The sequence below is a fragment of the Centruroides sculpturatus genome, unplaced genomic scaffold (genome assembly GCF_000671375.1).
Source record: "Centruroides sculpturatus isolate CEXI.00-Female unplaced genomic scaffold, Cexi_2.0 scaffold274, whole genome shotgun sequence".
Lineage (NCBI taxonomy): Eukaryota > Metazoa > Arthropoda > Arachnida > Scorpiones > Buthidae > Centruroides > Centruroides sculpturatus.
Window position 1 is genome coordinate 291,031 of NW_019384458.1, and position 15,057 is coordinate 306,087.

At 33.3% G+C, this 15,057-nt stretch overlaps 3 protein-coding genes across 4 annotated transcripts in view; 2 read left to right on the top strand and 1 right to left on the bottom strand.

Annotated features, from left to right (window-relative positions):
- The window catches only part of LOC111620725 (mitochondrial-processing peptidase subunit alpha-like), a 67,494-nt gene extending 65,046 nt beyond the window's left edge, over positions 1-2,448 (bottom strand). Inside the window, 1 exon segment of the mRNA XM_023362715.1 lies at positions 2,363-2,448. Coding sequence (XP_023218483.1) covers positions 2,363-2,415 — 53 coding nt within the window. The 5' untranslated portion in view covers positions 2,416-2,448.
- A 3,720-nt stretch (positions 2,449-6,168) lies between these two features.
- Positions 6,169-9,967, top strand: LOC111620727 (tudor domain-containing protein 5-like). The gene has a single exon (XM_023362716.1). It carries the CDS (start codon positions 7,726-7,728, stop codon positions 9,559-9,561), a length of 1,836 nt encoding a protein of 611 aa, XP_023218484.1. The 5' UTR covers positions 6,169-7,725; the 3' UTR covers positions 9,562-9,967.
- Positions 9,968-13,575: 3,608 nt separating this feature from the next.
- Positions 13,576-15,057, top strand: part of LOC111620728 (biogenesis of lysosome-related organelles complex 1 subunit 5-like) — an 8,503-nt gene continuing 7,021 nt past the window's right edge. For both annotated transcript variants that reach the window (XM_023362717.1, XM_023362718.1), the window contains exons 1-2: positions 13,576-13,692; positions 14,485-14,567. In XM_023362717.1, coding sequence (XP_023218485.1) covers positions 13,656-13,692; positions 14,485-14,567 — 120 coding nt within the window. In that variant the 5' untranslated portion in view covers positions 13,576-13,655. The remainder of the gene's footprint in view (positions 13,693-14,484; positions 14,568-15,057) is intronic.

A 15,057-nucleotide genomic window follows, 5' to 3' on the forward strand; every position in this document is an offset into this window, starting at 1 on the left:
TTTGCTTTGAGTAGCACTGAACCAAGAATTCAGCAGTTGGTAAACAGTATGCAGTCACAAAAATTGCACTAAAATAATATAATTAATGTAACACTTTCGCAAATAATATAATACTCTTGGTTCCGAATAATTTTCTACGTGTTTAATTTATAGAACAACCTTATAAGAACCTATATTACTGCCAAACAGCTCGTGGTCCATGGCAATACAAAAATTTTGATAAATGGTCCCTCATCACTAAAAGGTTAAGAACCACTGCTCTAGTCAAATTAATTAATTTCTATTATTTAATTATAGCCTTTACACAGCCCAAGAATTTGGCATATTGTTTGCAGTGTTTATCAAACATATTATTTGTGATTTTTTTTTGTTTTCTGCAAATTGAATTCTCATTCCAGTTGGTTCATTCCACGCTAGAAGAAAAGATGATAATGATTCATTAACAATGCACATTGTACAATTTTCTTTGAATAAACGTCATACATAAAATATTTCAGTATTTTTTTCGGCATGGAATGCATTGTCGTATTTTACATTAATTTATATAGGAAAAATTGTTTCACTTAACAAGTGTTTCACATTACGAGTACAATTCTGGAACAAATTATGCTCATTAAGCGAGGTTCCACTGTATTTCTATTACTCCATACTTCATGTCCTTCANCTAGAAGAAAAGATGATAATGATTCATTAACAATGCACATTGTACAATTTTCTTTGAATAAACGTCATACATAAAATATTTCAGTATTTTTTTCAGCATGGAATGCATTGTCGTATTTTACATTAATTTATATGGGAAAAATTGTTTCACTTAACAAGTGTTTCACATTATGAGTACAATTCTGGAACAAATTATGCTCATTAAGCGAGGTTCCACTGTATTTATATTACTCCATACTTCATGCCCTTCAATATCTTTTCAGCTTTCTCCTACTCTTTCAGTTTCCTCCCTAATCTGATCTCTCCATTTCTTTCACATAAAGAAAACTAAAAATAAAGGACTTTTTTGACAAGACACTGCACTGAAGGGTGGATTCTGTCACCTGCTTGATATGGAATACAAGTGTTCAAATTTTCTTTGGATGGTAAATTGTAGTTAGTTTTGTTCTCATGTTTGTTTAGTGTATTTTTTCATATTAAAAAAGTAAGGCATGTTTTCATCCTGAAACACTCTGTAGTTATTTGAAAGTTAAATATTAAATATTAAGATAATGATTAACCAAAACCTTGATTACAATAAGCAAAGTTTTATAAATGCATAATTAACTCTTATGTTTTGTAATATATTAATTCTGAGAACATTAAATAACTGATGATAATATTCATAACTAGCAAAGATACTTGACATTGCTGGGAAAAATTTGATATTGTGCCCTTGATATTGTAAAAAATTTAAAAAATACAGTTTACATTTAAAAATAGTTTTTATTTTAAAGAAGATTGATATATAGTGTTTTTAGTTTTGGGTAACTGAATTCTTAAGTTATCCTTTTAACACACATTTATTATGTAGATTTATATGTTTTGGTGTTTGTTATGATTTATATGCATTATGTGCAGATTATTTACATTTTTGTCAGCAAATTAGTAAATAAATCTACATACAACGTAATCGAGTAAGGGTCAAGTTATAACTCCGTAACGTAACTGTATCCATACCGCATCCGTAGCTGTAAGCGTATCCATATAGCATGGTTATAAACTACATATCATATCCGTATGGCCGTACCGTATTCCATAAGAAAAGTTTGGATTGATCAAACTTTTACGGTAGGGATACGGAGAATTGACCAACTGCACATATGCTAAGTCACATTAGTCAACATACAATCAGTTGTGCCAGAAGCAACCAATGAAACTTTGACAAATTGGTTGAAATGTAATTTTTGACCGACAATGCTGCTTCTGAATAATATAAAATTTTAAGATAAGAGTCATAAAAAAACAGAAAAATGATAAAATAAATAAATAATTATAGTATTAAATCTGGCAACATCAGCCGATGATTTTGCGAATGCTCACGATGAACTGCTTTGTAAATCGTAAAAAAGTTTGTTCCTTTACAGATACTGAAAAGGCCTTACGGTAGTTTATAACTATTGCTATAGATATCCAGTGTAACAAACATTTACGAATACGGATACGGTTACGTTAAGGAGTTTATAACTCGACTCTAATTTTATATAAGTCATAAGAGAAATCTTATCAAAATATGAGGCAATGAGCTAGAGAAATTTTATTTTTTAAATACTTTTCTACAAATTTTGTAGAAACAATAGTTTTATGTCATTTATTGTGAACATAAGTCTGACGAGCTATATTATATGTATATAACTTATTATTATTATTATTAACTTACGTGACATTTAATCGACTTGCTAGTAACTGCGATCCCCTACACGCCGACGCCATTTTAGTTCATTGAATCTAAACTAAGTTGCCAGTNTTAATATTAACGAATAGACATAGACATATCTAGATGTAATTTGACACGCTGAATCGATTGGTATTAAAAAAAATTACTTACGATCAACCGTTTAAAAGTTACGAACGATTTTTTATTTCCGGCTATTTGCTTCGTTTAAGAACAACTTTATTAAGAAATACGCAGGCACTCATCGATATTAACAAAACGAGTTACTTTAATTCACCATAATACATTCCATCTACGAGAGAAAGCGACATTAAAAATGCTAAAATGGTGTCGTTAGCCAGCGAACACGCGTACACACGACAAGAGTGTAGGGACAACTGACGCAGGGAAATTTTCCCTGACTGGTGGGGAACTGTCGAGCGTGACGTCACTTCCACAATTCCCTACACACACGTGAGCGGTAACAGAAATAGTTGACACGATAATATAATTATTATATATTTTTTAAAATAAAAGTAAAAATTTAATAACAAATTTAGTTTTCCCCATGTTACTTTGAAACAACATTAATGTCTTTAGTTCTTTATCCCAAAATATCCACTGTTATGCAAAAGGTCTCCAGCTTTAATTGCACTTTATACGCATTCTTTCCTCACTTTTTTTAGCTGGATACCTTTTCCTTTACTCTAACTGTCGCATTAGTCAATATACAATCAGAAGTTGTGCCAGAAGCAACCAATGAAACTTTGACAAATTGGTTAAAATGTAATTTTTTACCGACAATGCTGCTTCTGAATAATATAAAATTTTAAGATAAGAGTCATAAAAAAATAGAAAAATGATAAAATGAATAAATAATTATAGTATTAAATCTGGCAACATCAGCCAATGATTTTGCGAATGCTCACGATGAACTGCTTTGTAAACCGTAAAAAAGTTTGTTTATTCCTTTACAGATACTGAAAAGGCCTTACCTAGCAAACATTTACGAATACGGTTACGGTTACGTTACGGAGTTTATAACTCGACTCTAATTTTATATAAGTCATAAGAGAAATCTTATCAAAATATGAGGCAATGAGCTAGAGAAATTTTATTTTTTAAATACTTTACAAATTTTGTAGAAACAATAGTTTTATGTCATTTATTGTGAACATAAGTCTGACGAGCTATATTATATGTATATAATTTATTATTATTATTATTATTATTAACTTACGTGACATTTAATCGACTTGNATTATGTGCAGATTATTTACATTTTTGTCAGCAAATTAGTAAATAAATCTACATACAACGTAATCGAGTAAGGGTCAAGTTATAACTCCGTAACGTAACTGTATCCATACCGCATCCGTAGCTGTAAGCGTATCCATATAGCATGGTTATAAACTACATATCATATCCGTATGGCCGTACCGTATTCCATAAGAAAAGTTTGGATTGATCAAACTTTTACGGTAGGGATACGGAGAATTGACCAACTGCACATATGCTAAGTCACATTAGTCAACATACAATCAGTTGTGCCAGAAGCAACCAATGAAACTTTGACAAATTGGTTGAAATGTAATTTTTGACCGACAATGCTGCTTCTGAATAATATAAAATTTTAAGATAAGAGTCATAAAAAAATAGAAAAATGATAAAATAAATAAATAATTATAGTATTAAATCTGGCAACATCAGCCGATGATTTTGCGAATGCTCACGATGAACTGCTTTGTAAATCGTAAAAAAGTTTGTTCCTTTACAGATACTGAAAAGGCCTTACGGTAGTTTATAACTATTGCTATAGATATCCAGTGTAACAAACATTTACGAATACGGATACGGTTACGTTAAGGAGTTTATAACTCGACTCTAATTTTATATAAGTCATAAGAGAAATCTTATCAAAATATGAGGCAATGAGCTAGAGAAATTTTATTTTTTAAATACTTTTCTACAAATTTTGTAGAAACAATAGTTTTATGTCATTTATTGTGAACATAAGTCTGACGAGCTATATTATATGTATATAACTTATTATTATTATTATTAACTTACGTGACATTTAATCGACTTGCTAGTAACTGCGATCCCCTACACGCCGACGCCATTTTAGTTCATTGAATCTAAACTAAGTTGCCAGTTTTACAAATATTTTAAAAAGTAAAACTGTAAATAATAAATTTTAACGCAGTAATTCTTAATAATAACTTCATTATAATTAGAAGAAAATTATTTCTATTATTAGTATAATATATATATTTAAAAACCGAAACTTTTCATATAATTTGTTTTAATCAGATTTATTAATGCTAAGCACTAGTGTGAGATCCGCGGATTGAGGAGGTTAATTTTTATAAAATATTTTATTTTCGTTGATAAAATATTAAACAAAAAGGATGTAACGTTTGTCATTCTCGAGAGAAGGGAAGTTGAACTTCCTTTTAGACGGCCGACTTGTGAGATGAATCAGATGCAGCCTTTGCGCAAGCTACTGGGCCGCCCAAGAGAGCCGGATAGAAGTCCCTATAAAAAAGGGTCATTTTCCCGCCATTCGAGGTATTTCTTCGAAGGAAGATTGCCATATGAAAGTCTGCGCAAGAAGTTGGCAATATTTTATAATGCGCACGTAGAAGTTACGCTCAAGATTCACACTTTCATCTCAATCTCCTCCCACATAAAGAATCATACGTCAACCGAAGACAAGAATAAACCGCCTATGTGAAGGTAGTATAAATGATAGATTTATGTAAACTCTCTCTCGCGCGCATAGATTAGATCAGAAGTATTTTAATTCCTTAGCATATTGTATTATTGTTGTATCTTGTTCCATAGTTTTATTAAATTCATTGTTTTTTTTATAATATGGTCTCATTAATGACACAAGTCTGAGTCTACATCCACTCCATTTACTCGCGATCCTCCCACTCGAAATTCCTCTAAAAATAGACATATAAGCGTGCCTAACGCTATATCTAGGCTGGTGTCAGGAAAAACAACTTCCAGGGGTTTCTTACTGTGAGGCTCTGGACAGGTCCGAACCCTCACTAAAATTCGCGTTAAAATAATTGTTTTAGAGAAAAAAATATAGTAGTTAGAAATATATTTTTATTTTATGAAACGCGACGCTAACTTTTAAACAATAGAAGAATGTAAGTCCGTCGACCATTTCCGGTTGGAGATCGAATTAAACTTCGATTTTGACCTCTCCCGCGCCCCCGAAAGGTTTCGAATTGTCATCAGGTGACGACGAAAGACCAATCGGAAAGGGGAATCTGAGAGAAAACGAATAAAACCCCGGAAATTCGAGGACGCGACGGCTTCTTCTCCCGAAAGTTCCAAGTGACGGATCTGTTGTTGTGTGTGTGTCTCGCACCCATCTTCGTCTCCATCTCCCGACCTCGGATCGACGTCTTTCCATCAACGGAAGTCGACCGCATCGTCCCGGAGTCGTCGAGACGTGATGGAATGGTTCATTCGCGAACAAGGGACACTCCTTCAAAATGGGATATCTTGGAAAGGAGAGGAAGACCCAGAGGCCGCAGCCGCCGCAGAACTTCCAAGATCGCGGAAATCTTGTGAGCTTCTTTCGTGTTTAATAAACGGTTGTGTTGTTTGTAAACGAAGCATCTATGCGGTCCAGGCAAAAAAACGGGGGTTATTTTTGTACAATTAACCCATAAAGTTTTTTCATCAATTTTGAGGAAATATTTTTAAAAAATTGATTTTTTAGAAGCATCTATCTTTGACTCAACTGCTTCCACATGTCGTTGATTGTTACCGCTCGGCAGTCCAAACGGCAAGGGAGACGATGACGATATATATCGCCTATTATTGTTCATTGAGTTTCTTTTTTTTATAGCCCCCCTCGGCCCCCACATTACGAACGTCTGTTATTTTTTTAAAGTCTAAGGAAGACATCCTTTGACGTAGCGAGCCAATCTCAATGATTGCGTGTCGATTAAGTGACATAGAGCTCAAATTAAAGTTGCTCTATGCCCCCGAATCCTCATACTAGTATATTCCTCATTACGAAGTCTTATTGCGTGACTGACTTCTCTGTAGAAACGATTGTTAATATGGTTGAAAGAATGGCATATTCAATCGTGTTATAATGAATTATAAGACTAAAGATAGTGTTCGAACCCGACCATGGTGTAGTTCATTTTTTTATTTTTGTCTCTTTCCGCCTTGTGAACACTGGAGAATCTTTATCGGGCCCATCGTGGATTTCACTAAGCTCGTAATGATGCGACTGGAAGACAAACGGGTCCAGCATATCTATAAAAATTTCAAATATAACTCGAATTTGATCTTCCAGGATGGCAGGCTGATGTCTTCATTGCGTCGGCTCTTCGACCGACCTAGTCTAAGCTTGGCCGACCATCTCTAAAATATTTTAGAAGGGGAATTACTCCATCTTCCCCAACGCTACCTACGTTAAAAACACGGAGAAAATTATTTCTCCGTGTTCGTGGATATGTCGACTCCCGTCCCTCACAATCCGGCCGCCCCATCGTGGACCTGGCAGAACCATAATGGGCTTGCTAAATAAGGCCATCTTAGTGCTTACAGGGTGGACAGGGCCGAGCGGTAGATTTTCTCATTATGAGACAAGTCTTTGTCGATACATGGTGGTTCATATGGAGTCTTATGGCTATACACCTTTACTCCGAGAGACTAGAGGTGATCGCTATGCGACCGAAGAGCCGGTCGTATAGAATGGCCTAATCGCGAGCCTTCTGGGAGGACTTTTTTTTTATGGGAAACTGGCCCCTATTCAGACGTCGTCGACATGGAGAAAACCCAGAAAACTCCATGCTTGGATCCGAGCTAAGCGCGAATCCACGACCGAACTCCCAGTGTTCAGATCTAGTCCGCTCAAATGCGGGGACGAAGACCGCTCGGCGACTGGTTGGCATGATGCAAGTCTTCGAAATGGCGCCCCTTAAATGCTACTTATGCCGCCTGCTTACGGTGCAGCCGCCTCTCTGCATCATAGCATGCTCGGTCCTGAGAGCGGAAAGAGTTAAAAAAAATAAACCCCTAACCACTCGGCCATCCCGTTGTCAATTTCCGAATACAGGATATTTTATTCAAATAATAAAAGTTTTAAAAATAGTTTTAATGTAAATAATATACATAAAATAATCGTTTAAATATTTTTAAAATTATAATTAACATTGACGAATATCTACATTAACCTCGTTCACAAAGAAATTCCTTCTGACGAGGTTAATCACGCGAGAGTGTTTTCAAAATATAAACAACGTGGAGGTTTTTTTTAATGCCTTAAACAGAAATAAAAAATCACTGATAAAACATCTGCCACTGATAAAAATCAAAAGTGCTGTGGAATGAAACAACGTTTGCGGAATGAACTTCGCAATTTGATTCCTATTGAAGTTAGATATCAAGTTCGAAAGTTATTAACTGTTTATAAAGATGGAATACGTTTGGAAGATTTTCTAGAAACTTTTGAAAAATATTTTATGAAAGAATTACCACTTGAATACTTAGGATTTTATACATTACAAGATTTTTTGGCTTGCATTCCACAGATTGCGAAATTAGAAATCGATAATGGTTATTCTGTCGTGCGACTTAGTGCTAGAAGTACTTCCGATACTGTTTCGAGAAGTGTGCCATCGAAATCGGATGACGTGTTTGAATTGGCATGTGGCAATATGAAAGAACTTAAAATAGAATCAGTTGACGATGATGCTAAAAATGATTCATTTAGAAAAGGAGTTGTTAGTCAAGAAAAGTTTTCAAAATTAAACAAGGAAATTGTTAACAATGTATCTCCAGATTATTCGTTCCCTCCTAAAAAGAAAATGGTACTAGACGATGAAATCAAAGAGAATTTTCGACAAGTTTTAGCATTTCATCCTGATGGAATATGTCCGTCCAGTTTCAAAAAAGAGTATTTTAAAATTTTTAGAAAACCTTTATTATTATCTGACTATGGTTTTGATCATGATGAGACTATGATGGAAGTTGAGACTATGGTGGAAGTTGCTTCTTCGTTACCTGAAATTTTTAAAATAATTCGTTCTTATAAAAATGATTTATTATTGTATGCTTCAGATAAAGTTCAACAAGATAAATCAAACATGACTGCTTCTTATTTGTATACAACAAGTTCATCTATTGATAATTCAATAAAATTAAATGTGATAAAGATATTGAATTCCTTAGAGAAAATTTCTATAGAAGATTTAGAGAAAGTATACAAAATGGAATTTCAACTTGAACTTCCTTGGTCTTATTTAGGCTATGACAACATAGAATCATTCATAGAAGATCTGATTGCTAATATTCCAATTACACTTTCACATGAAAAAGGCACTATATTTCTCTCTCTGAACTCAAAAACTGATTTTACAGAAACATCTAATCCTTCTCAGTTACCAAATGAATATGGTGTAGATGTGGTACTTCCAGGTGAAGTTTATAAGAATCAGCCACTTCCGGAGATTTTGGAACAGTTTATACCAGTATATGTATCAGATGTAGACAGTCCTGATCAAATTTGGATTCAGATAAAGGGAAAAGAAACTACAGATGCCTTAGAAATTCTTATGAGAGATCTTCAGAAACTGTACAATAGTAGGGAAAGTCAGAAATACAAGATGCCCGAAAAATTTTGTGCTGTAAATAATATATGTGCTGCAATATGGCCTCACAATAATAACTGGCATCGTGCTATTATATCTGAAGTTTCTGATGCTAATTATGTTGAAGTATTCTATGTTGATTATGGAACGAGATGTAACGTTTGGAAACACTTTCTGAGATTTCTTCAAAGAGATTTTTTAAGTCTTCCTATTCAAGCTATTAAAGCAAGATTATCTAATTTGAAACCTTTTAATGGAATACAATGGTGCAAAAAGGTTAAGCATAGACTACAAGAGTTGTGTATTAATAAAAGTTTAACAGCTTTGATAACAAATACACAGATAAAAGGCAGAATCTCTGTTTGTCTACGTGATGTATCTGGTGATACAGACATAAATATAAATGATACTTTAATTATAGAAAACTTAGCTTTGTTTATTGATGATGCAAGATACAGTGATGACTCACAAACAAATTTAAATATCCAATATGAAATTGATGGTGAAATATTTGAAGAGGATGATGAATTCTGTGCTAAATTAAATGAAGCAATTCAAAATGTTGATATTTGAAATTGTATATTTATATTAAGAAGATAAATTGTAAATGAGAATATGGAAAGAAATAAGTGAGTTTTTAAATGTAAAATAGGTAATTTATATTAAAGATGAAATTTCTGTGTTGGAAATTGAATATATATATATATATTTTTTAAATCAATTTTTTAAAAAAAACTTCTTAAAAGATTAAAAAACTTCAAAGGTTGATATAGAAGACAACCATCATTTTTAGCTATGGTTGAGGTGGAGAACACATTTTAACAGTGGCATGCCATTTTTATGTCAAAAGATAGTCTGCTGTTTTCTACAATTATTATAGACAATAATACTTCTCCAGAGTTTTAGCATTATCATAAATTTATACCTTTGTTTTCAAAAAACAGTGGTGGTTCTCGAAATTATTGCATTCTGAACGTTTATAATATTACAATAAACTATATATTATAAATGTTGCAGTCGGTAATAATTAAAATTAAAAATAATTTAAAATAAAATACTTTTTTTTTTTTTAATTGTAAATTTAGAAGAATGAAATTTGTTTTGCAGTTTTAGAAAAGTTTTCTTAAAATAATATTTAAATGTTTCATTTTCAAGAAAAGCATTATGAAAAGAATTAAAATGATCGGTTTTATTTCCTGACTTTATAACATAGAATAATATATTTTTTTCTTCTACAAAGTGCACCTCTGGGGCCTCAGGGTGTAAAGTTACTGCCTTGTTTATGATCTAATTTTTAATGACAAATTTTATGTACAACAAACGTAAAAAATTGTAATGAATTAATTAATTATTATTATTTATTTTATTATTATTATTAATTTAAATTATTATTAATAATTATATTGTACAAACATCTATACTCCATTTTTAATATTAACAGTTAGAAAAGTAAGAAAATATGTTTTTAAAAATGCCTTAAAAAGCAGACAAAATAATTAACCAAATTTTAAAATTTTAATTCAATCTAGATTTGAATTTTTCTTATTCAATTTTTGCATAAAAGTTATTAATTTCTCTTTTATCTCATTCTCAAGGTTAATGATAAATTGAAAAAATGAAAATGATATCTGTAAGATGCAATATTTGAAACTGTTTAGAAGCAAAATCTCAGTTGTGTTTAAAACAGAATTAGTGTGCAAGATTAATATATGTAAAAATGCTAATGTGTATGTTCTATAATTAAAAATTTCTAATTCTCTAAGTCAATAAGAGCAGCAATCATGTTTTAAATATCAAATCCTCAAACTTCTTTTCCTGGTATTTTTTTCTTATTTAACTTAAAATATATCAAACAGAAAATCAAATTATTACAAGATATTTAAACATGAGATCCTGGCTCTCATTTCCATTGATACCATGGAAAAATTTTAACTTCACTGCTAAAGATGTTATCTATGGCAATAACAACAACATACAAGCTGATTCACTTATGTGGAATATCTTCGTATAAAATGAAAACATAAGCATGAAACATAAATGGAACAATTTTTTTTATTTCATGATGAAGGTATGTTTTACATTAAAAGTTATCCAAATGTGAATGTGCAATCATAAGGTTCTGAACAAAGTAATTGTTCAATCCCAATTAAATCATTCTGTACAAAAATATATACACAAAACATGTATTCTAGTAAGATGACTGACTATTTATTAACTATTACAATGAGTCCTGGACTGAATACAATATAAAGTAATAATTACAAATTCACAGAGTTTTATTAATAAAAAATAATTTAATCTANTCAAGGATTTCTTACTCAGGGTTAGGGTGATAATAGCTCTCGTCTTACGTAATATTCTTATTTTTATTTTTTGATCTCGTTGAGTTAAATCTCTAAATGGTGATGAGAACCTGCATTCAACACTAGGAAAATAAGGTCTTGTTATTCTACCAGTTTTACTGCTCAACCATTGTTTATTCCACTTTCATAGCGTTGTCATGAATGTAATTTTTAAGGCTGCTACGTGAAAGAGGGATGCGAGTGTAGTCCGAGTCAGCTGACTTAGCCCCGAAGTTGGCTTTTTCATTTCCTAGTATGCCAGTATGACCAGGAACAAATATAAAAGTTATCTTATTTACAAGATTTTAATATTGTGCTGGATATATGTGATTTTATTGGTATTGCAAATGGAATTTAATAAAGCTTTTAGGACAGATTGAGAATCACTGTAAATGTTGATAGACAGAGTTTTGTTTGGTAGTGAAGTGGCCCACTGAACAGCTTGGTAGACAGTATCTTCTTCAGCTTGATAGATGGAAGTATGTGGGGGGTATCTGTATCTTCTAACATATTTCGGGCAAAATATGTCAGTTTGGAGGAAGATACAGATACTTGATCCGACACGAAGGGGTCTTTTGGACTCATTTGTGTAGATGTTAATGTCTGCATGGTTATCCATGCAGGAAGCAGATGACACCAAATGTACCCTGAGGATAACCTTGTTTACGGGGTGATGATCAGAGATAGGGTAATTGCAAATGGTAGCATATGAACAGCCATAGATAGGAGTAGAGACTGTCGTTGAGCCTTGATGTTTGTAATTCTGATGTGGTAGTTTAGAAACTTTTCTATAATACACAGTGGCAAAGGAAGGAGCTCTGCTGGTATCAGAGAGGCATCAGTAGAAATAGTTCTGCAGCACTTCGAAATTCTGAAGGCAAACTGTCTTTGAAGAGAGAATAATTTACTTGCTACTGAATTTTTACTAGTTACATGACCCCAGCTAGAGGTCTAAATCATGCTTAAATATTACGTAAGATAAGGAAGGGGAGGGGGATCAAAGAAAGTATTACGGTTTCTTACACGGGTGGGTGGGGTCTAGAATGGCCGAAATCACCCTTACCAGAGTCGGTAGATTAACTGGTCTTTCGACTAATAGTTCAAACTTAGCTAAAGACAATATTTGCCGCTAGTCGGCGCCACTGTTAGCAGGAGATCGTTGTTCTTGCTAGGTATATACTGAAGTCAGTGATTTTGACCTATAATAATTGTTTTTTTAGCTCCATAAAAATGCCAACGTGCTTTGTGCCAGGATGCAAGGCAGGATATAAGTCATCGAACGAGAAGAGACATTTCTTCCGTGCTCCTAGCGATAAGATTGAGGAGTGGATGCGATGCATTCCACGAGACGACAAGATGCTAACAAATAAATGTTACGTTTGTGACGTACATTTTGCGAGTAGATTTATTTTAAAAACCTTCTCNCGGGAATCCCGGGAAAACGGGATCCCGGGATCCCGTGAAAGAAACCCTAATAAAAATGTAAATAATATTTCATTTCGTTTCACAAAACATTACATTGTATGTAACCTTGTCATTTTCGTTTTATTCGAAAGTTAAAAGGCGTCTGCCGCTCTGGGAGACCCGGAATCGAATCTGGACGATCCGAAAATCTTGAAACTTTTTCACGATGAAGGACGGAGCCCGACACAATATGTCGGGCTCCGTCCTTTATCAATAAGCCGCCCCATTGTGGTCCTGACCGAATCCACGAGGGTCTTGAAATAAAACTCTCTTAGTGCCCACAGGGAGGGACGGAGTGGTTAAAATGGCAGCCTACCGTTCTGGGCAATACGGGATCGAATCTGGAGAAGTCGATCTAGGATTCCCTAGAAATTTTTCGGGGTGATCCGTTCCAGATATTTCGGGCCGTCCCTCACCAGCCGGCCGCCCCATTGTGGACTGGCCGAACCCATGATGGCTTCTAATGTGCCCACAGGGAGGAAAGAGTTAAAAATTCAAAAAAATAAATGTTGCCAAATTAATATAGCAGATTTTTATCGCTATTTGAACTTTATACTAACGTCTTCCTCCCATAATCATATTGTCATTATTAAATTGACGATTCCTATTCAGATTAATCAAAAATTCTAATAAAAATATTAAATTAATTAATTTAAAACTTTTACAGATAAGGTATTTATTTTTAAATTTGATTTAGTAATTTAAAATAAAAAATTATTTCCAAAGAAATTATTATATAATATTAAGAAAAATTTTTTATTTTTAAGTGTAATTGCGGCTAGGGGGTCATAGGATTGGTAGGAGTGTTTGTATTTTGCCGTAGTTTGTTTGTATTATTTTTTTCCTCGACGTAAAAGCGAAATGGTGGAGGCTCCTTCAGTCGAAAACGTAGTAAAAGGTTTGTTTACGTTCATTACATTAATTATTAGTGGATAGGAAATGTTATCCTCGCCAATTAAGTAAATACGTGTCGTTGCATGATTAATGGCAACGTGACCGACGGCGGATTAATTCCTCGATAACATAGTAAATGATGTATTTATTTATGAATTATGATTATAAATAAAGGTAAGATGTAAACTCTGAATGAGGGGTTTTCCACCTCTCCAGAGTTACATACCTCTCTCTACGAGTAAACAAGTGAATGGAACCATACCTATACACGTGACCCCTCGCGAGATATTGGCCTCAAAAGTTAGTTTTTACTGCAAACCAGTACTATACTGCCTATTCTCCATGCTTTGTGTCAGTCTAGGTGAGTGAAAACTCACCTTGACTGACACGGTGCATGCTGTGTCTGATGCACCATATGGGTGCAAGTCTCCATGCCTTCTAAAGCTACATCACATCAACTTCTCTGTGAATGGTTGAGTGGGCTACTCAAAGCTAGCATAATAGCATGGGCTAAATGGTTAAATGCAATAGTCTTGGTGGAGTGACGTGGAAGTGGGCCGATTTTGAGGGCTGTATCGTGCAGAGGTATGGTTCCTTTGACTTTTTTTGCTTCTGTGGGTGTGGTCTTTGGCTCTGATAATGTTCCGACCATCTCGTTCAGAGGTGTAATTGTACCTATATGAATATATTATAATACAGAAAGTTTGTTCTTGCGTTAAATAAATGTAAAATGGTAAATTTTTAATGATTATGTTTATATTTGAAAATTTTTAATGAGAATTTTGTATTTTTGTAGATATTGGAGAAATACATTCTCGTCTATTTGATCACAGACCTTTTGTGCAGGGAGAAGTCAGTTATTTTCTTAAAGAATTTGAGGTGATGTAAATTATTTCAATTAGAAGCATGTTTTTTAAAATTGAGATGTGAATGGCTACTTAGTTAATCAATTTTATAATATTAATGTGATTAACTAAGTAGTCTTTTCCAATTTAATTAAATTCCAATAATTAAAGAATTAATGAATATAAGGAAAGGATATGCAAAAATAAAATTGAGCTTTAAAACAAAACATATTAGTATTTATAAATAATGATTCATAAATTCATCATTAGATAATAGATCTATATCTTAATAATTAATAAAATTTTTTTATGAGTATATTTAGATATGGTAGAGAGGTTGAGGCACATGTTTTAAACGTCTAAACGTGTACGTGTGACGTTCGGCGCCGCTTTCCCGTAAGCCTAAAAGTTTGACAATGATGTTTGGATAGTCGGTGGAATCACGCTCGACATTCCAAACACCATCGTCAAACTTTTAGGCTTACGGGAAAGCGGCGCCGAACGTCACACGTACACGTTTACAC

Excerpts from the sequence above, each read along its gene's own strand:
- LOC111620727 (XM_023362716.1), top strand. The coding sequence starts at position 7,726 with ATGAAACAACGTTTGCGGAATGAACTTCGCAATTTGATTCCTATTGAA.